This window comes from Acyrthosiphon pisum, chromosome A3 (assembly GCF_005508785.2).
Source record: "Acyrthosiphon pisum isolate AL4f chromosome A3, pea_aphid_22Mar2018_4r6ur, whole genome shotgun sequence".
NCBI lineage: Eukaryota > Metazoa > Arthropoda > Insecta > Hemiptera > Aphididae > Acyrthosiphon > Acyrthosiphon pisum.
Window position 1 is genome coordinate 30,414,599 of NC_042496.1, and position 24,315 is coordinate 30,438,913.

The 24,315-nt window shown below is 28.7% G+C and overlaps 2 protein-coding genes across 3 annotated transcripts in view; one reads left to right on the plus strand and one right to left on the minus strand.

The window, feature by feature from the left end:
* LOC100568787 (nose resistant to fluoxetine protein 6) overlaps positions 1 to 24,315 on the plus strand; it is a 135,475-nt gene that overhangs the window by 20,879 nt on the left and 90,281 nt on the right. The window lies entirely within an intron of this gene.
* LOC100162777 (alpha-crystallin B chain) lies at positions 75 to 9,921 on the minus strand. 2 transcript variants are annotated; one of them, XM_001949411.4, is made up of 4 exons: positions 9,491 to 9,919; positions 9,182 to 9,208; positions 3,502 to 3,703; positions 75 to 933 (listed from the first exon to the last, which is right to left on the minus strand). In XM_001949411.4, exons 1-4 carry the CDS (start codon positions 9,676 to 9,678, stop codon positions 739 to 741), a joined length of 612 nt encoding a protein of 203 aa, XP_001949446.1. In that variant the 5' UTR covers positions 9,679 to 9,919; the 3' UTR covers positions 75 to 738. The 2 variants fall into 2 exon arrangements, with proteins under 2 accessions (XP_001949446.1, XP_001949486.2); XM_001949451.4 differs by lacking the exon at positions 9,182 to 9,208 and having other exon boundaries at positions 416 to 933; positions 9,491 to 9,921.

The following is a 24,315-nucleotide window of genomic DNA, read 5'->3' on the forward strand; positions in this document are numbered from 1 at the left end:
TGGTGTGCCTCCTGTCACGAAAGCATTTTAACATTTTTATTTAAACATGCAAGAGAAAAAAATCAAACACATCATGAAAAAAGGCAAATAATTTATATTAGTATAGATAATTATAACAATAAAAATGTAATAATAATGATTAAAATACAATTTTTCTTCGTTTTAACAATCGAACGGAATATATATATATATGTATATATTATATATATAATATGTAAATGAACATTAGCCAATTAATTGCACCCAATTTTTCTTCTTTTCATCATAATTATGAAAATAATATAATACAATATATAGCATAGGTACATATTTTGTGTAACTAAATATATTATATATTAGGTATGTGTATAAAAATATATTCGGTCTTCACTCAGTGATTACAGAAACAATATTGTAGGAACTAACGTAAATTATGTTTCTGCATGTGATCGCGTTGTATAAAGCTTCATAGTATCATAATATAATATGCGTAGGAATAATAATAATTCTATGGTGAAATTTTAACGCTGTTTACATAGATAACATATACATATTATAAATATATTTTTTATATTATTATATTGAATGATTTTTTTTTTTTAACAATGGAAAAAAAGATATTATAATGACTTACCTACAGAAGGGAATTAAAAACAACGTATTTTTTTTTCGAAAATTAATTAATTATAAATTAAGATATTAAAATTAAAATTAAAATGATTATGCATTCTAAAAGTGGTTCACTAGGTGGAAAAATATTTAATGATGCGAGATTGGAATCAATTTATCAGGCCCTCCTAAGGCAGGCAATGGTGCTTCGACAGTCAACACGCCGTCTTTGCTAAGAGATGATTTGATAGCTTCCGGATTGGTGCCTTTCGGAAGTAAGAATTCCCGGTTGTATTCCCTGTACACGGATTTAGAATCTGATTTTTCTTCATGCTTGGCGTGTACCTTAACAGATAGATAACAAATCATCAGACAAATAATCACAAATAATATAGGTAATATGCCACATAATTTTATGTTATAATTATTTTAATAAAACAGCACTTTAATAATCTTTAATGGTAGTACATACAATATACCTACACCTTTATAGTTGTTACATATTTTATAATAATATAATATACAGGTACATTAAAGGACACAGGTAGATTAAATATAATTTGTTTTATAAATGAGAGAACTTTATAGCTTAGATTTTCTTTACCATATTTGGTTTAGTTTAATTATGCATGTTAGTTGTTACTTTGGCATTAATACCTTTAGATGTTATACACATTATTAAATAAAATAAAATATCTTATGCATATTGTATAATATAAACAATTTAAATTTAAAGACGTTGTTCAAAATGTACTGAATGATATTATATAATATTTCTAATCGAAAAAATGTGTTAAAAGTACTTATACATTTTTCGAGATCAGACCATTAAATATATTCTGAAGATCGAGTTAAATTGGTTCAGTGACTTTTCTTTCAAATCATTAGAGCGTAATATGTTAACAATGCATTGCTCACAGTAGTAAATTATTTTATGAATTAAATAATAAAACTTAACATAAATGTATTGTACACTCCTCGATTTATGTATTTTACAATACAATTACTATATCGATCTGTAGATTTTTAAGCTAGGCTAAGAAACATATTTTAATTAATCAAATTAGTTACCTACCAAATAGTACAATTTATTTTGCAGTGTACAGACCTATTATTAGGTATACTAGGTGCCCATATTTTATTGTTTCTTTATTATTTTTATTTACAACTGAACATGCAATTTTTCAAATTACATATCAAATTATACAAAATTGTTGTAACAAAAATACAATATGAAATATATTACCTAATTCAGTAGAGATAATATTTATAAATTATAGTAAAACAGCATAAACAAGAAGGTTAAACTATACCTAATTTATAGATATTGAAGATATTATAGTTATTTTATAATATGTTCACCGTTAATAAGTTACATAAAATGTGGTAGCTTTAACGTGGATTGTTCTTATATAATACGTACTTTAACTGTACCTGTATTAAGTAGGTACATAACGGAGTATAGAAAGAAATTAGAAAATCATACAAATCGAATCACTCATTATCTAATAAAGTAATAACACACTTATATACGGTATTGTCATCCCTTATAATAATCATGGAATATTATGAACTACGGTTTTTTCTACATTAATTTATATTATATTCGTGTCGGAATGTAACGGAGTAATGGAGTCTAATATAGTATAATATATTATATTATAATATTATATACGAATGCAATATGTAGGTAATAGGTACTTGCATCTTGCACACGAGATCATTATTCGTTCGAAGGCTTCTAACCATTTATGGAGTTTATCGGGTGTAGACAAGGTCGATTAAGGCGTGGGTCGTTTTCAAGTATGTTTGTGCCATGTGTGCGTGAGTGTGTGGTTGTTTATTTTTTGTTCGTCTAAATAAACGGGCACTCCCTCTACTGTGGGAGAAAAAACAGGTGGACTTTATAATATTATGTAAATATAGTAAAATATGTACTTCAATATACCTAGTTCATTACACTAGCTATATTGGAAACTAAAAAAAAAAAGATGAATTCACAAAATCCAATACCTTTAGATTGGTGTAACAAATTTGTTATTAAATACACAAGGTGTCCTAAATATTTTTTTTTAATATCATATGTGAGGCATATTATATTGTATAAAAATAGTTATTAATACATAGGTAAACTTTTATAATATTATGAATATAATTGTTTTTTGTAGCTTTAATGAAATACAATTTTTAAAAAACCGTCGAGGCCGCCGACGTCCACATGACATTAAATGTGTGAAGGTCGTGACAAATCATCCGTGGCTGATTTAAACAATTATAATATCTACCTATGTGTTTAGGTATATCGTCACTGCATGTATATTAGTATAATATAATATAATACTAAAGCACTTTACGCCATTATTACTACAGGTAGTATACACCTGTGGTAATAATAGTATAAAGTAGAAATTAAAGTCGTGAGTTATTTTATTACAAATTCGTTTCCTGCTTTTAAAGTGTCGGTCCATCTACCCGCACATGCGCACTTGACACGATCCTCTGAAATATTGAATATGGTTGCAAAGGATTCCGGTACATATACTATACGGTGCAGCAGAGGAACGCTAATAGTTATAATACCTACCGAGTGTATAATTTTAATACAACCGGTTTCGAAATCATCTCGTTACGCGTCGTGCTGGAAGTTTATAGAACACCGGCGATGTGTATTTTAAGCGTACGTCGCATCCGGTGCAATTGTCTTATATGTGTTATATCGTACCTATCTCGACATTTCATTCGTTATAATATACTTATACAGTAGGTACAACGGTATAGCAATGATAATAATATTACTATTCATGTTACAGCAAAATAATATTATTTTACTGTGCGCGGCAGAACGCACAAACACAGGCAGGTGGGTAGATAGGTAGGTAGGTAGGTCACGTGAACGATATTATTGACACATACCAATAGTTTGTTGTCGACCGTCTTGACGACGATTTCCTCGGGTTCGTATTGACTGACGTCAAATCTGAGTTTCAACATTTTGTTGTCGCCGTCTTCTTGAATCAGCGGCGAGTTGATGCTTTCCACCCAACCGCTAGGCGTAGCCCCGGTTAGTCGGCTTGCTGGCAAATCGCTGTGGTTCGACGAGATTGTGTTCTGAGAGCTGGTAACAATCCACAAAATTTAAATTAAAAAAAAATCTAAACAATATCCTGTTTTATTATAACCACATGCATATAAAAAAATAATAATAATAATGATAAACAAAATGCTTAAGTGTCATAAATGTACAACGTGCATAAGATATTTTTCAGAAACTTGCTAAGTGCGATAATAATTTATTATTCTTAAAAAGATTTTAACCTTGTTGACATTCCTGACCAAAAAATTCGAGATTTGAACTATATTTATTATTAGTTATGAAATCAGAAAAAAACATTTATATACACAGACAAATTATGGCTCGAATAAAATTCTTGTAAAATAATACGGCTGGTAACCATTAATCATGATTCATGACAAACATTTTATACTCAACATAATTTTGTATTTATGCGTTCCTGTGATTCAGTTGTATATATTTTTTATCCTCTCGTGTTATTTATCAACTATGTACATTAACATTCATTCATCGTTATACCTATAAAAGGGTTATTAACACATTTTTTCTACTAAGCTATTCAGGTTAATGAGTTTGGAATTTTCATAATTATTAATGTTGTTTTGTATTACAAATTAAGTTACTAGCCAACAATGCTAACCACTGAACTACCCTTACTATAGTTACAATTAATATCCTAATATACCTAATATCCTATACATAAGATAAACATAGCAGTTCTAGAATTTAAATCAACGAATATATCTGTTGCTATAAAACTCGAATTCCTGTATAATTAATGGAATATCGAGTTTATATAAATCAGTAAAAACAGAAAGGGTAGTTTCAGTTCTGATTACAGAACAATACATACCTACTGACTCATGAGTTAAGATTTTTAATTTCCTGCAGATATAGGTATACATTATATCCCATATTATAAGATGTAATTCTAGTTCAAACACGAAGGAGTATAAATTGATCATTTTAGTTTATAAAGGTGGGCAAGTAAATGTCTCTCTGCTGTACAACAGGTTAGAAGTGGGTCACTGTAATGGATTGTGTTTGTGTTAAATTCAATAATATAATATTATTATTGCAAGAAAAACGATTCTGAGCGAAGACGGCCAGACAATGATATTACTAAGTATATTTGATGATATTATTGTGAATAAAGTATAATTTATATATATCCTATTTACGTGGAACCTTATTTTAAATTTTCTATCCTTAGCTATAAAAGTTGAACATTTTATAAATTTTTAACTACAAAATGATTATTAAATTTTAAATTTGATACATTTTGTCCAAATTTGAACTTTAAATGCTTATAAAAGAAAATTGTGCATATGTATTTTTAATATTTTTTAACGACTATAAAAACAATATATCAGAAGCCTTGTATTATATTTTCACGCAATTTTACACAACAAATAAAATTTAATCGACAATTATAGGCAAAAAAACAAAAAAAAAAATTGAAAATTGAAAATGTCCATAAACCGCCCAAAACAAGTCAAAGTATTTTATGGTGCATAGAAAATGCTATTATAAACATTCAGTGAAGATTTCATGTATCTACGATTATTTGTTTTAGAGTTACACAAAAAACCAAAATCGATTTCGCATAAAAATTACTGTTTTCCCATAATTTTTGTCTTGTTATAGACAATATAGACAACCATAGAACATTTCAAATTTTGACCTCCCGAACGCACTAACTAGATTCACTTTCCCATCGAACAAGATACTGTTGAAGAAAATCGAAGCATCGTGTTACTGCCTCAAACGGTGATTACAGACACAAAAAAAAATCGCTCCAATTAGAATCTAAAATGTATTTTGAAAATAATATTGGTTTAAAACTCATTGATACTATAGGTCATATTATTATATGTTATAACCTATATTGTTTTAGAATAACCGTGGGTCGGAAGGAAACTAGCTCTTTTCGATCAGTTGCCATTCAACTGTTAATTTAAATGTGCCCACTCAAAAATATTTTTATTTTTCAATTTGGTGTTACGGATGAACAACGAGGTCAAATAGTTGTATATTTATACGGCTTCTATTATACTTATTATAATACTAAAAAAATATATACTAGAAACAATAACTTGATAAAAAAAATTAACTAAAAGTGACCTTTTAGAAGGTGATAAAAACCTTTACGTTCAAAAAAGAGGGTAATAAAGAGGGTACATGGAGAGTATATTTTTGCTTGTAAAAATTAAAAATAGCATAAATATTAATAGGTAACTAGCTTTAAAATTAATAACGCTGAGCAATTAATTATAAAAATACATACAAAATATAATTAAATCACTGAAAAGCAAACAAAAGATTACAGTGTAATAAAATATAATCAAGCCGAAATATATTATAATTTATAAAATATAATATTTATAGTAAAATAGGACATATTAGGTACCTACAGTAATTTTAATACAATATATAATACAAGTATATATATATATATATATATAACAAGTATAATTTTACTATAATGATAAAACTTAAGGTATAAAACATCAGTGTAATTTGAATAGTAAGGTGTAACTAGTAGGTAGGTATGGAGCAACACATAATATGTTTTGAGTGTATGAGCTGCGAGGTGGAATGTACATTAGAGCTAATATTATGTTATACAGTTAAAAAAATTACTATTACCTTGAAAAAGCAACATGTAACCAATATAAGTCTAAACAGTGCAAAAAAACACAATGCTGTTTAAAATGTAAACATGTTTAATTAATATGATTAATGAAGTATTGCAATCTCATTTTGATATGTACATTGTACTTGAATAATATTTATCGCACTTTTATTTTTTTTTTGACATTTATATTTTTTTAAATCCTGGCAGTATAATATTATAACATGTACTTCATGTACAATATTACGATTTTCTAATTGGGTCTTGGTTTTGAAACAACTTAAATATCACGAAAAGGTGTTTTACATAATTAAACCCAAAAGAATTTTTAGATATTATTTTGTGAGACGCACAATAGACAACCAGCTAACAATAAAAAAAAAATAACACTTGACATTTCGAAAATCCACACCGTCCCACAGTGATCATAGTTCTATTTTTAGGCGAATGTGTACGCTCGTTTTTATTATAATATTATAATATACGTATAGGGTTGTCATGTAAAATCCCGTTGTTTCAAATATTTTTTATCGAACAGGTTTTTAATTGTTGAAACCGTGTTAAAATAAAGGAAACATTAAAATCAATTTCCCCTGGGGCTCTTACAATACACGCCACAAGCCCATAACTGTGCAATTATAATTTATTACGTGTTATTTCTGCCACAATCCTCAGCACGAACGTCGGATACGGAAATTAATTTAAAAGAAATATTCCGATACGACCAGATACAACGAAGGTTTGAAACTTAACACGCTATACTATATATATATATATATCAATATCATACTATACATGCATATGATATGATGCTATCGTGTAGGCGCGGTCCCGTGACCACGATGCAATAAACTATGACTATTGTAGACCTATATAATATTTTGCCGCAGTGGGACAGTAAGTTAATATTATAGTGTATATTATGAGTATTTCTGCGACGCGGCCGTCGCCGACATCGTCTAAGTGTTATAATTTCTACTACTTCCAATAATAGCCTGCACCGCCTCATACACACGTATATTTATATACTTAAAATTAAAATATATATATTATGTGTTTGTGCACACGTCGGACAAAATATATCTAATCTGAGTCGAATAAACCAAAAATCTATGCTATGCCTATGCGCATCATACTCAAATGTTAGTATAGCCACCTGGGTATATCATAGTCCATAGGTACATCATAATACAATGTGAAAAAAAGAAACTAAATCACTGCAAACGAGTGGATAATCGATTATAAATTATAATATATTATTACACTGGCAAAAATAGGTATGTTACCAGCAGCACTCAAGGCCCAGGCGCTTCTCCATCGTTTTTAAAAAAGTATTTTAAGCACTCATGTAAAAAAATCAGGTTGTCATTATGCAAAAACATTTTAAATACTTAATTCTTACCAAAAAATGATACGTGTCAATAAACATGTTTTTTAAACTTGTTTTCGACATACCCCAAATCTGACCACTAATTTTCGTAAGAATTTCACCCGATGCGAGTGCTGTATAATATAATACTTAGTGAACGTAAGTCAAGAAATCTCAAACTTAAGCTCCCTTATAGGTTTATTGTGCTACTTGATCTGTGACCGCGTTGTGCGTTACCATATGCGGGGAATGAAATAATAAACATAATAATAATAATAACAATAATAATACACACATCAGACGTAAAATGCAGTCCGACTGCAATTATTGCCAATTGTGTTGTGGTGCAATAATCTAACGCGATTCCCATCACGACCTCCCATTGTTGTTTGTTAAACCGTGCAGAACGAACGCAATCAATGTCAACCCGCAGATGATTCACGAATCATTTTGTATAAACCCACACTCAAACCATAACTTTATAATAACGACATTATAATATTATTACCTACTAGGTTTTGCTCGATATAATAAAATATAATATATTATAATATACCCATGTAAGTTAATGCCTGTGTCTATAAAACTATAAAAGGTACATAATGTACGCCCGCCATCCAGGTACGTATATTATGTGCATTAGGTTCCCATTCGGATACGGCAGTCGTATTTTAAATTTCAATCCAATATTTGAGATAGATAAACATCACATGATAATTTATTGTATGAGTCTAGACAGTCATCGTCGTTCGTACAGGTTTCTGAATGTTCTATATCTATCTATCTATCTACCTACCTACGTATTATTTTATTATTATTAATATTTTATGCATCAACACGACCATTAAAATTAATCATAATCTATAGGTATAATATTATATAGATAGGCACTGTTTTACCAGGTAAGTCGTAATCGTAAACTATTTGAGGACAATTATTATTCAAATTACTTGAACAAGTAGGAGGTCATAATATACTAAACACGACTTTGAAGTATTTATGTACCTACCTATTATGTAAATTTTTCTTAAATACCTACATCGAATTAATGTTTTTTTTTCATTTATATTATTCAAAATTCCTTTTAAGCAATGAAGTATTGATATTTACTAATTCCGCTTTCAAAGCAGAGTAATAATATCAATACGAACAGCCTATATATTTTGACTAATAATTAATATTTATACAGGTATTTCACAGAGTATCTAATTCTAATATTGAAAATGATTTAACTATAGGTATAGCATTTTAAATTTGAATTTAGGTGCGTATAAGGTATACTTCATAATTATATGTAATCCTATATTATATTGATTACCAGTGCTCTTAATAAACAGTCTTATGCAAATTAATATAGAAAATAATATATTAAACAATTATTGTGTATTATACAGACACTATGAATTATAATCTAAACATTCTAAACCCTTTAGTGTGCTAATCTGCTAATGTGCTATGAGAAACAAATGCAAAATTGGCATGCCAATTTCAAAAATTATTTTATTATTGTACTTACAAGGACTTTTCTTCCACATGTGATGTCCTTTTTAAAATATCGAATGACAAAAAAAACAACAATTATTTATTAGATAATAATATAATAATGATATGGTACATTTTTGTTTGAAATATCGTTTAGATAATAATAAATGAGTGTGTAGTACAGATATTGAAATTAAAAATACCTTCATATCGAATTTTATGATAAATCACGTCATACCTATTATATGCTACAACTACAAGAACGTGTCCGAAAATACGAATAAAATAATATGGTAACGGTGAGATTGATAATAATTACGTCATATTATTTTCATATACTAACTTGGACGTAGTCTTGAAAAAGTTCGACTCTTTGTTCATGAGTTCGGAACGGAACTTGGTCATCTCGTCTTCCATTTTTCGCATCTCAGCGTCGAAACGCTCGCGGATGTTGCTGAACTCCGAGTCGATCACGCTGAAGTCGCCCAATTTGATAGGGATGTCTCGTTTGACCCCAGTGTTGTGTGCCATTTATATTTTAGCGTGTACAAAGAAAATAATCGATAACGGACGAGAATATTCGAGGGGGTAAAAATATGCGACGGTAATAATACACGTTGTTATATCACTACACACAATTTATTATGCGATGTGATATTGTAGAAGTGGTTTACGGGTTGTATTCCGCTGAAAAGTGAAAATCGGCTGTTGTGGACACGCAACGAACACACTCGGGGTATGACTGACGCCAGCGGGTCCGCACTCGGTCTATATGAGTGGAAAATCGAACACCCACCATTTTCACGCGGATGCTGGTCGAGCGCGCACGCGCACACAGCGTAGGCGATGAGAATAACTAAACGTAATATATAATATTAATATATATATATATATATATATATATATTATTACAGTATATACGTGTAACGAAACGTTTATAACATATTATACGAAACGTTCCCTTTCTGTTTTTTCTCGTTTCGTTTCAATACCGCTGTTATTATTATTATTATTATTTTGTGTGCGTGTGTGTGTGTAGTTTTTGTACTTACGAAACCGCCGGTAGAAACGCGTGCGCGTTTCGTCTCTGCAGTGTGTGGGTGCAGGCCGGGCCGAGAAATAAGTTCTAGAAATTTCCAAAACTATTATTATTATTATTATTATTATTCATTTCTATAATTGATGGTCGAGTACCCATAATAATTTATATAGGTTACTATCGTCATATAGTTTTATTTTAATCGACCGTTCGATAACGATACACTATTACCTACACATTTATACTGCTACCGTGGTGCGGAATGCCATACCTGGCGTAACCATGGTGTGTAAGCACTCTGGTAACCATAACATATACCTATTGAAATCTCCGATTAAAATTCAATATTTGCGTGGTAGCATGTTACGAAGTAGTCGAAGTACGATTTGTCAATTCAGACGATATAAACTTCAAAAATACCTATAAGCTATATGACCAGATATACTCAAAAAAGGCCGTTCATATTTTTCTGGAAATAATAAATGTATTTATTTATCATGTTGAACTTAATATATTTTATTCGTAATCCAAGATTAGAGTATACTGCAGTTTATTTTTAATACATCAAATATTGATGCAAAACATGAAATACTTTTGATTTTTACTGTAAAAATATCGTTCTTAAACATATCTAAAATTCTGTTTAGAAGTACCTAATATTTTAATTACCAAAATCCAGCTCCTTTCTCTGAAGAACATTGTGTGTAAGTCTGCATTATCTACCTACATATTTGTTTATCTAAAATTATTGTATGACGTCACATGTGTTTAATCTATTTTTACCTAATATTCACCACACTGCAATCACATCATTCTTTTAGGAGACAAAAATTATTATAAATAACTTGCATGCTATTACCTATTTAATCATAGTATTATGGATTGATTTATCAAAACAGTTTAATAATATTAGTACCTATTGTATTCTAACTTGATATGCAAAGCTGATAAATTACAGAAGTATATTAATTATTAAACACACATTATTAATGATGAAAATCACAATTTGTTTTGTTTTAACTATAGTCTAATAACTATAGTCTTATAGTCTATATACTATAAGACTTCGTATCAGGGAACTATGGAAGTTTCGCTCTGCAAGTACAATAGCCAATAGGTGCAAATTAGGCTTTAATATCATAACGTTTTTGTTCGAAAATGTGGTTTTAAAATTGAAATAAAATCATGATAATTAGAATTTAGAAGTAATTCAATTTTGCCCAATAAAGGTAAAAAATTTAACTAAATTAACTAAATATTTAAAAATAAGTACATATACATTCACTGCCAACCGAAAATATGTTTATTGGTACTTTATTTAGTAATAATAGGTTCTTCTTATTTTTTTTATTCGATCGAAAATATTTGGATCTGAATTTTGGCACAGTTTGAAATTAAATTTATCGTAAAGTGCACACTGCACATTATAATATATTAGTTCAAGGATATTATGTGTTAACGATAGTCACTAAGTTAAGGTTAAGTGTTACTATTTTAACGTTCCTAACAAGTTTCTTTTGTTTCTATTATTAATTTTGCAGATATTTATTATAAGAGTGCCTAGTAAAATTTAAATTGAATGGATTAATAGTAAGTTAAGTTTTGATAATAATTCATGTTGGCACACCACACAAATCTGTTACCCGGAAGTCACAATGCTGTATGCAAGCTGTTCACTATATAAATGCAAAAGCAGCAGTATAAAACTTTAAAGGATGCAACTAAAGTCTATACTTAAGTTAATTGAGATGTGTCAGTTAATTTAATGTTGAACTCTGACACCGACATGTCAAAAATACGTCCAATTTTTAATCATATAAATAATGAACTGTGTGAACATAACTTTTTAAATGCGGAGTGCAACAGGAGTTACGTCATGAAGGTTCGAAATATTAATCAGCTATTTCGGGGGGATAAACTGCGGCGCATCATTGTACCAATAGTTAATAAACTATAAATGCTCCAGACATGATATGTTTGCCTATAATACCTATAATAATACCTATTACCTAAATTATAGTCTAGACGATCGTTAATTTTTCGAAACAGACAAAAGGCCCTCATTCGATATCCGTAACAGGCAACGGCTTATCCGATGCAGTATATAATAATATGTAGATGGTGATTATTTTATTATAATATAGTAAACATGCTCATTGTCTCGAAAAGTAGGAAGGTTAGCCTATCTGCTAACGTTTTTGGAAATACTATATTATTATATTATACGTATTTAGCTTATTATTCCATAAATTACGATTTTCAAGGTATTTTAATTTATGACAATTTATTAGATTTCGAATAAGTAGTTATAACTTACGAGTATTGACATTTTACAGTTTAGATGAGCTGTGACGGTAAGTGATTTGGCAAAGAGATACTATAGGTATTAGTAGATAATGAAGTTACTTTTTTTAACTTGAAAGTAATGTAACTAAACAAAAAAAGTAACCTGAGAGCAATTTAATTACAATTTTGAAAGATAATTCGTAATGTAATATAATTACCAAAAAACAGAATTTCCCCAACACTGGACCACTTACACTACTCCGCTCATATAAACTTAAAACCCTTATAAGTTATGACTAATCAAATACTCGTTTGAAATTTGATTTCTATATATTTCCATTTTCAGTTAAATATTCTATTTCTAGTATTAAATGTAGAACGTACACAGGTGCGTACACGGTCATTCAAAAGGCATCAAATATAATTTGTTTCAAAAATGTTATTTTCAAATGATTTCAAATTATCATAAATAATACTAATGAGTGTTTGTAACTTTATAATGATTAATGATTCTTAAAGAATCGGCCTGTGTATTATAATATTTATGTATACTGCCAAACATTAAGATACATTTTCAATGCTGAGTATACACTGCATAATAATATACAATGCATTATGTTACAATATAAAGTCCAGGATAGGGGATGATTTTATAAATGGCTTCGCCCTCTGCATCCTTCAGAGCTCAGAAGCAGGTGACGACCACGCTGCTACTGCCACTGCCACATTGCGGTGGCGTGATGCGTCAGCTGCATTAGTGACGAGTCGATTATCGCACGAGGGTGTCGATGTGAAAGTGTATATTATGCAGTTGATAACTGCAGTGCAGCTATAAACGTTACAGTGGTGGTATTACTTGCGTTATATTCTATTTGTGGGAGGGATATATATATCTGGGCCATGGATCCGTTGCACAACTCAATATTTAAGATGACCTGTAATTTTGATATTCCAGACTTTTACTGTACCTACATATTTTACCAGTTCAGATTTCTACTGTCCTACATGGTTTAAAGTTCAGATTTCAAAATTTCAGGTTTTTAGCCCTTCCGTGTTTATTATAGCTGTCACCTCAGACTTTGTTTAAAATTTATAATTTGAAAACACGACATCGTTATCGCGATTAATAAACGAGAAGGTAGCATAAAAACTATATTACATAGTACATAACAGTATTGGACAGTAAATTAACAGGATAGATTTTTACGCTGTAATAAAATTTATTTTTAAGTAATTTGATGGTCATTTAATTACATTTTATTTAAAGTAAACTATACGTAATTTAAGTTACTGTTTGTAGCATAAATTTACTAGATTGCTCGTTCTTTTATATTTTTTTCATAGTTTTTATGTAGTTTATTTTGTAAATTATAAATATATGTAAGTTTGGAATTGTTTTATTTTTAATGAATTGTAATTTTAAATTAGCAATTTAGAAAATATATTGTTTTTTAAAATACATTTAAAAAACAAAGAATAAAATGTGTTAAGCAATTATTGTCTTATTCTAACATTTTATATTATTTTATGTTCTTTATTGTCATAACTTAGCTAATGTATTGATAACGGTATCCGGAAAAAAGTCCCAAAATCAAAAAAATACGGTAAAAAAAGCATATCAATTGGATCGTCAGAACTATTAACAATTCAATAACTATATCATAAGCTCAACTAGGGTTAAATTCTGGGGGGAGGGCATAAAAAATATTAATTTAAAATAACCCATAGGTGGCTTAAATCTATATCAATAAAGAATATATTTTTTTTTGGTGGGGGGGGGGGGCTAAGCCCTACTGTAAAACATTGAATACTATAGTAGGTATTATTTGTGTGAACTGCAGTGAATACAGAATAACAATAATTATTGTTAATTATATTATATATTTATATTATCGTGTAAGCGAAAATTGCAGGTCTGCAGTGTATCTGCAGTGTACCATAATAGGTATACATGCATAAACATGCATAACTGCAATTTAAACTGCACTAAAATAACATTAGTATACAGGCGAAGTCGATAAAATCTATGAAGGAATATAGTATAGACTCTTAGTTGAAGAATTATCATTTATTTGTAATGTGTTTTTTCCTTCGACTTACTTTTATAAATATTATTAAAACCAAGAATAGTTAATTAACATTTTAATTTTATTATTTCATAAGACTAAATTCAAAACCATTCACAGATATTTACGGATATTAATTATCTACATGGGATATCAAAAGTTATTATCTAGATAATCTCAGCACCGAGTAATTAATAATATTATACTTTTTATGTCTTGATTTTTTTTTAATAAAAGAGTAACTTAAGAGCAATTGCATTACATTTTTGAAAGGTAATCCGTAATGTAATATAATTACCAAAAAAATATAACTTCCCTAACACTGAACTAGGTAAAATATGTTGAAAAGTGTCGATAAATATCTCGCGAGTCGCGGCGCGTGCCTGCTATCACTTGTTTTTGTTTTCTGTCGATTGTGTTCCGGCACCATCTTCCGTTTATAGAAATGTTTGTACGATCGCGAGTCGTCACGATGGCGGCGGCATAACATAACAATAATGTAAAATAGAATGGGGCGGCGACCACGCAGGACGGAAAAACGAGTCTCCGACGGACGGGCGTCGTCGTCGGTGACTCATACCATATAATATTATTATGCCCGGCCAACACTTCCGTGACGTCACTGCGTGTTTAACGACCACGTATAACATATTATTATAGACCACCATATCTATATATTATTATATATATGTTCACAAACTTTACGTAAGACCCTACTGTGGCGCCCGTCGCAAGTTGTTTTCGAGCACCGTTGCGGGAAAAATAAAATATATAGCCCACCTCGACGCCATGAGATTATATTATACCCTTGCTGAAGAAAAAATGCACCGCCCTAAAAAGATCGCAACCTCCGATCATCACGGTGTACACATATTAATCATTATATTATCAACACAAATCGCACAACTCATTGATTTATGGTGGTGGAGGTCTCGATATTTTAACGCGTTTCCGGTCACGACTATTTCTGTGAGACGAACGCATAATATATTATGTTAAATGTCTATACATACCATTATACAAACGCCTGTAATATTATTATGGATATTTTAATCGCAAGAGACATATTGTTTAAGTGCGTAGTCGTTGTCAGATCGCGTTGGCGAACTATCAAAAATAGGCATGCCGAGTCATCTTTTTCTAAATTTTACTGTAGAGCAAAAACAAAGTTTAAATGTACGAGCTTTCTTATATATTATATATACTGACGTTTTGCTTTATCCGTGTGTATATACACGGTTCCGAAACTGATATCCACTTTCAACATTCAAGATGTTATATGTATTTTGCACAAACTAGCAGTTATTATGTATGGATAAGTGACAACTGACATGGGTAGGTATATGGTATAAAAACCAAACTTTTAAAAATAGCAATTTACTTAACGCCTTTATAATAATTGAAAGCCCGCGACACACAACCGGCGACTGCAGTGGAGAACGTAGATTTTTCAATTCACGATTTAGAAAAAAAATTGTGACCATGTATTTTTAATATTTTTCAACTTTCATTCTAACAATATATTAGGAGACTTGCAACTTGTCTAACTTTCATGCTTATTTACACAACAAATAAAATTTTATTGACATTCATTGAAAAAAAAAACTAAAAAATTGGAAACTGAAAATGGCCGTAAACAGTTCAAAACAAATCGAAATATTTTGAAAATGTTATCGTGTATAGAAAATGCTAATATAAACAACCAGTGAATATTTGTGTAAATCAGTCAGTGGGAATTTTAAATGTTGACCTCCCGAATGCTAGATTCACTTTCCTATCGAAAAGATACTGCAGTTGAAGAAAATCGCAGTAGTTTTACTGCCCCAAATGGTGATGATAGACACAAAGATAAAAAATAAAAATAAAAAACACACTATATTGTAAAATCAATACATATTTTATCGCTCCACTTAGAATCTAAAATAAAAATGCTTATCTAAAAAAACGAACATTTTTGCGCTCATCGGGTTACGTTAGTTAAAAAAAATTAAAGTGAATTGCCTTCTTATAAAACTTAAAAATAAGATTATTATCCAGGCAATATAATAGGTTTTTATCATATTTTAATTTTAAAGCGAGATATGAGTATTTCAAGATGTACAATAATTAAACATAGATAAGTATTTGTTTGAGGGATTTTATATCCGGGGATTTTTTTTCCGATTACCGATTTTTTAGCGCCACCATCGTACAGGCACAATTTGTAATGATATAATATTGTATTATATATTATTATGAATATGATCTAAAAAAATGTAGTTTATTGTCAACATTTTCACTCGAGTATAATATTATTTTCTTGCCACCACCGCGGACACATTTCTCAATGCGATAGATCCATCTTTTTAAGACCGTTACTTTTGTCTGACGTAGGAATGTAGGATTTCATAAGACAGCAGATGAGTTAGATTTAATGAACATTCCATGATTGCCCTGCCCGAACCCTTATATAGGAATTATTATAGGTGCTACCAGATAATATTATGTAGCACGAGGCAATGACATATAAAATGTCCTAGATTCATCTATAACAATATTATAATAATAAATATTGCAGGTATTTGCAAGTGATATTATCGACGATTTTTCCGGTTTTTTATATTTCATTTTAAAACCTTAAATAGTATTGGTTGTGTCGGGTCACTGTCATCGCCACGTAAATACTGCTTGAACAGAAATTTGTTTTATTGAGTTCCATTTACTATGTGATATACGGATATAAATGATAAGCCCTATTATATTATAGGCACTAGGTAGCAAAGCCGGTAACTACTTAATTATAAATTTTTTATAATAGACATGCTTTGCATTGTTGGAGCTACCAGATTGACCTATTTTCATCACCAGGCTCTGGTTAGGTTAGGTTGGGCCTGGGCTTTTACTAGTAAGATGTTTTTGTTGAAAATTAGTAATATTTTTTTTTCAATTTTTAATTTAAGATTTTACCGGCTACAACAACTAAGGTTATAATATTTTTATTTTACTACTTATAGGTTCTCATCAATTATCATATGCCCACGAAAATGGTCTAGGTTTTTTAATTTGAAGTTAGTTGATTTTATTACGGCCTATTAATTGTATGGATAGATCGTTTTTCGATTTTGGTTATGTTTGTCTGCTTAAGTAGAACCCCGTTTCTTAAAAATGTCAGTATGACTGTCGTTGTTTAGATTGATATATAGTTTGGACTATTTCAAGTTGGACATTATAGTATTATTATTATATATTCCAACACGAGTATTGGATGCAAATAAAAAATTATTTTTATATACTTAAAAAATTGTCCAACTGTTTAATAATAATAATAGAATTACGTTATGAGTGACACTATCCATTGATATAATATAAGAACCCTTCAGATGCAATTAATTATTTAATTTATTTAAGTTATTATTATTTTGAGATATTGACACTAAATAATATCTTTTGATACGACGCACAGTGTTCTAATATTGATTTTTATAAGGACAAAATTATTTATTTATAAAACTATTTTATTTTTCGGTTGCATCGATTATTTTCAAACTGGGTTTTCGCTTTCGTCATTCAAAAGAATTTAAGTACTTAAACCAATTTCTAAATTCCGACAATATATATTTATTATTTTTTTTTTTCGATTTTCGAAATGTTTCGTATTTGAGTAATAGTATTTTCTAAAACTGAGTAAAACAAAACAATGTAAAATATATAATAATACAATAAAGTATTATCTTATTATGTTTGAATTAAAGTATATTTTTCTGTCGTTTGATTTTATTGTGAATTTTATAATTTTTCTCTAATTTGAAGTACAAACAAATATAAATAATATTTTTTTTAATATAATATTATGTATAGTGCCGCTACTTGCCGCAACCAAAGTTAAGTTATTGGAAAACACGAATTTCGAACCTCTACTATCCACTACTGTTTTTCCGTATCCATTAATAATATAAAATAATATATTTTTTTAATATTTTAATATTTCTATATATTATATACACACATTCCACTAGTGTAGTAGTGTATACGTCATGATATAAAAGTAAAATAACCAATCCAACTTGATTTTACTAATTTTACTTTTTTTTTATTACAACACTAACCATACTATACGCTCAAACAATTTAGATTGACATTAAAAACTTTACTTATCAGACTATTATATTATTAGTATATTCAATACAGTAGTACACTATATAACTACACGCAATAAGCGTACTGATTTAAAAATATATTTTATGTAATCAATCACTGACTATCAATAAAATAAATTTAGTCTTATGTTCAATAAGTAATTATTACTATTATGAATATTCGAATTTTGTCCACGTAAATCAACTTTCTGGAACACTGTGTGGCGTGAAGAATTTTGTTAAGGAGTGATGAGTTGATAACGAATATAAGCAAAAAAAATAAACGAGTTAATTAATTTACTCAATGTATATGCATTGTTTTCTCTAAGATTCCCATTGGAAATTAATTAATTGGAACCTGCAAAGTATTTCTGTCAGTCACGCGTCGCTGAAAACAAATATATTTGTGTAGGTATGAATTCTATTTTTATTAAAATAAAAAAACATAATATAATTATTAGGTACCTACTTATTACCGACAACAAATTAATATGCAATCATGTAATTGAATCTGATAATAATTTAATTATAATTGTGTACTAAAGTTAGTCATAATATAATAATATTATCAAATATAAGTATAAATATAAGTATGAGTCACCTGTTAGGTTAAAATTTGGGTTTATTATTATTTATTAGTATTATTAAGGGGGTGTCTCCAGAATCAACTGACATTATAGCACCTCAGCCACCAACACTAAATGATTTGAAATAATTGAATGTTATAAAAATTCGGATTCTAACATGTAAAAAAATATACAAAATACAAAATTATAAAATTATAAAATTGTTTATAAATTGTTTATTTTAGGTATAAAATGATTTATACATATCAGAATCTAAATTGTCATCAGCTGATTTTTTTATAACATAATTTAATTATTTCAAATCATTTGGTGTTGGTGCCTTGCCGGCTGAGGCGCTAAAGTCAGTTGATCTTTGAGACACCGATTTTTCTATCGTATTTAGTACTTCAGCAGGACCGATTCTATTAGTTATAAACATTTCAAGGAAGCTAAAATGGGCGAGGTAAAACTGTCAGTAGCTCTTAGACTGTACCGATAAGATTAAAATGGAAACAAACAAAATACACAGACTAAAGTATTATATTTTATTAATAAAACTAATGGAAAAATCATGTACTTTCCAAATATTCATTATGCTTTATTGCTTTAACAATACACGAAAACTGAATTTTAAAATGACTAGATATAAGAACTTCTTATTACTATGTATTAACCCAAAATACAGTCCATACTTATTAATAATAGGTAATATTTATTTATTTTAGTTCCTACAGTTAATAATATAAAATTTTATAAAAGTGCGACTCGCAAATTTGTAGCAAAAATATATGTGGCTATTTTCTATAAGAGAGTTTTTAATATAATATAGTATCTAAACTCTAAAGGTAACACTGTAACAGTATTAATTAATTTACACATAATATTATTATGACTACTGAGAACTTCCAAAAATAAACCATCTAAATATCACTACTATCGAATTTCCAATTTTTGCAAACAAAACAGAATACGTCATTGTGTCATCGTATTAACATAAAACAAAAATTAAAATTGCAAATACATTTCAAATAAATGCGTATAATAAATAATAATAATATAAATGTTAATACGTACCTATGAATTGTACATTTTATACTATTATTATAGCAAAATAATGTATATGTGTTGCAATTATTATGTTCTGGCTCATGTTTCATCTATTTTATTGTTTTCTCCTTTGTTTTTTTAGATTCAGTGTGGCGGACTTAACGGTATCATATTATATCCGTGGTTAATTTGCTCCTATTTATCGACCGTATGTACATAACATTAATGTTTCAGTGACTATTCACTACCACAGATGTAGTGTCAGATTTATTGTTTGTAGAAATACATTTTTCGATGAGAAAAATAGTTGCCCAACACAGTCCAACATTAAAAAAAAAAAAAAAATTAATCGAGTATAATATAACTAATAGGTAAGTAATATGTACCTACATACGAAAGGAGTTGTCGTTCTAAGCGCAGAATATGACCTAATCCCAACCAAAAAGTCTAAACAAAAATATCCATAATATGTGTACCTAATATAAATAACATTTTTAATAACTCACAAAGTTATAAGACGTGCAAATAAATTTAGAATATTATTCCACCTCCTACTTTGAGTCATGGGGCTAAATCCCCCGAAACTCAGGAAAAGGACTATTTTTAAGTCCCTCCAACCATGCAATGCAATTAGAATATTAATAATATATTAAAAATATTATTTTATTAAAACCAAAGTAATTACTTATTATTAATGGAACTTTTATTCAATAAGATGCCATAAAATTAAATTTGAAAATTAAAGCTCACAGTTTATAAATGGCTCATTTTAGGCATTTATTTTCACAAAGTAGGTTTATATAAACATATTTTATGTTTTACAATTATACGTGTTTACAATTTAGTATTTACCATTATCTAAATTCTAAGAAAATATAATGCTATAAACATAACTGATAATATTCTACTGCAGAACTTCATTATTTTTATAATAAAAACAAAAATACTATAAATACTTTTAAAAATTGAATATATAACGAGCTTAAAATTGTTTGCTGTTATGAGCTAGTATTAACAATTTAAACCCAATGGGTTTTAAATAACATTTAAGTTTGAATGAAACCAGAAAATAAAATTGAATTTTCTGATCTTATTACACTGTTAAAGCGTACAAAAGCACAAATTAACTTTTATCTAGTCATCATACTATTCGCGCTTTATAGGCATTACCGATGTAAAGGTATAACCTTTAATAGCTGTTTAGTTTACACGTATAAGTGAGTAAATTTATCTCAATGAGCAAGTTGGTAAGTACCCTTCTAATAACATTTATCTTGACAATTTTATTATTATTAATATGTGTACAATTTGACAACTTACAGTTAAGAGAACGTTATACCTGCATGCGGTGTCTCCGTCTTACAAAATATGTACAACATAGAGAAAACTGTTTTGCGCGGGATAGAACCACTCCTTCGGTATTTATAGTAGAATAACCAAAATTCTACAACACATAGGGAAGAACTTGTATTGTGTCGTATCATTTTTATTTTTGTTTTTAACATTTATTAATAATTAAATGAAAAAAACAAAAAAAAATCCTAATGCTCTCAAACTGATAACTTTAATTTTATTTATGTTATCCAAATAACATAGTATATTATATAACTTATATTATTATCGTTATAAGTGAATTTTATCCATGTAGGTATTATACATTTGAACATTTCTGCACGTGGTTAAAAGTGTGTTAACACTAAATCGCATATTAATCACGGACACCCGGTCAAATTCACATTATGTTTTTATAATAATACAAAAACAGAGATACATAATTTATCATTTTACGAATCTTGTTATTTATATTTGTTAATGGTAGGTTAAAATATTATGACACGGTTGTAAAGATTAATAGTTAGATAAATGAAGATATTTTTTTGTATCACAGAAATTATTTATATTTTATAATACAGCGGGAATCTACATTGAGCACTAAAACAGTGAGCAAGTTAAAATTCTCAATAAATTACAAATAAATTTACATAGTACATAATACATATTAATTTATTTTATTATACATAACTACATTGTAGTAGTGTTTAAGTGTCGACATATGATTTTGTAAATAGCATTTTGAATAACACTATCAACATTATTTTAAACACCATGAAATATATATATAATATAAAGAAGTTAATACAATTCAATAAGAATTTTATTATTTTTTTGATTCATAAATAATTATAAGTACAAGTATATTATATTAGTTCAAGTTCAAACACAAAAATAGTTTGGCAGAGACGATACTAATTGAATCGTTTTAGTAGGTATGCTACATTGTTTGTTATTCTTATAATTTCTCCGTTTAAATGAGCCATACAGACATACAGTAATTATAGTTGACAGCGAATTTTTTAAAGGTTTGAGTTCAAGAAAGTTTGAAAAACTTTTGGTTTTTAAATACTTTAGTTTATACCTCGACATTGAACAGTTATTTTTGTCGTTGATTCCATTCCAAAAGCCACCGTCCGATTTGCCAAATCTGCTATTAGGTAAATGAGATATCGACAGTGTTGTTGAATGAACCGAGTGAGTTCTTTAGAATTTGCAAAAACCTACCTACCTACAGACCCAATTTATTTAAGTAATTCAGTTATTATTGTATTGTACCTGTAACGATAATTTATAAATTAAGTATCTATATACGTCCGACAAACGATCGGCGGTCGAGAATATTAAATACTCGTTATTATAATAATATGAGTCAAGGGATTTATTTAAGAAACGACCGGTCAGAAGCCAAAGAGGTCTCGGAGAGTGAAAAAATCTACCTACATAGACCATATATGGTGCGTGTGGATTTGTCCGGTAACCAAACGACGACTATTTTAGGATTAGTATACCAGCCACCAGGCGCAACCAGTTAATGTGACACATTATTGCATTTAATTTGATTTTTAACCTTCGTCCGTTTATAACTTTTAACTATATTCAATTTATACACATGTATTAATATTTTAAGATAATAATATAATATAATACATATTTACATTATAATACATAATAATTTAAACCAAACAAAACAAAAAACTAGCTGATTTTAGACGATTATTATTTTATTTCAGTGAAACATAATATAGAAAACTATGTGCGATATATTATTTAAATTTTTCAAATTGGGTACATTTTTAACATATTTTACATCTGTTACGTTAGATTTAATTTGTACACAGACTCAGCCATATTTGTATTAATATTATACATACATCATAGGTTATAGCCCATATGGCATAAATGATAATAATATTATGGAAGCCGCAAGGTGTGAAACATTTTAATACACAACTTGTTATTAGTTAACTATATCTCTTAAGTTCAAGATTAATCTAAATTATTTTCAAAACTATTTAACACATATTTTAAATCTGCAAGGTCAGTCGAGATAAACTTATCATTCGAAAATACTGGATTGAGAATGAATATATATATATTATAATAAATATTATATACGATTAATATTAATCTACGTTGGTATATAATAGTATGTTTTGGATTCTGAGTGGAACGATGAATATATTGATTTTACAATGATGTGTGTTTTTTATTTTTTTTTTTTATTTTTGTGTCTGTCATCACCTTTTAGGACAGTAAAAGTGCTTGGATTTTCTTCAACAGTACCTTTTCTGATAGGAAAGTGAGTCTAGTTGGTACTTGGGGGGGGGGGGGTCAAAAGTAACATTTTTCCAATAGTTTTCAAAAGTGCCGTGAAAAACAAAAGAAAAATTAAGGAAAAACAGGAATTTTTACGCAAAATCTGTTTTCGAGAAAATTGATTTTGGTTTTTGGTGTAATTTTAAAACGAATGACTGTAGATACATGAAATTTTCACTGGTTGATTATATTTCCATTTTCTATACATGATAAATTTTTCAAAATATTTTGATTTGTTTTGAGCTGTTTACGGACAATTTCAGTTTCCAATTTAATTAGTTTTTTTTTTCTATGAATATCAATAAACTTTATTATTGTTGAGTAAAAATACTTGGAAATTTAAACAAGGCTCCTACTATATTGTTACAATGACATTTGAAAAATATTAAAAATCCTTA

Coding starts and splice junctions, on each gene's coding strand:
- LOC100162777 (XM_001949411.4), bottom strand. CDS start 9,678: ATGGCACACAACACTGGGGTCAAACGAGACATCCCTATCAAATTGGGC. Junction 9,209..9,490: donor TTTTTCAAGACTACGTCCAA/GTTAGTATATGA, acceptor TATTTTAAAAAG/GACATCACATGTGGAAGAAA. Junction 934..3,501: donor CGGTCGACAACAAACTATTG/GTATGTGTCAAT, acceptor CTATCTGTTAAG/GTACACGCCAAGCATGAAGA.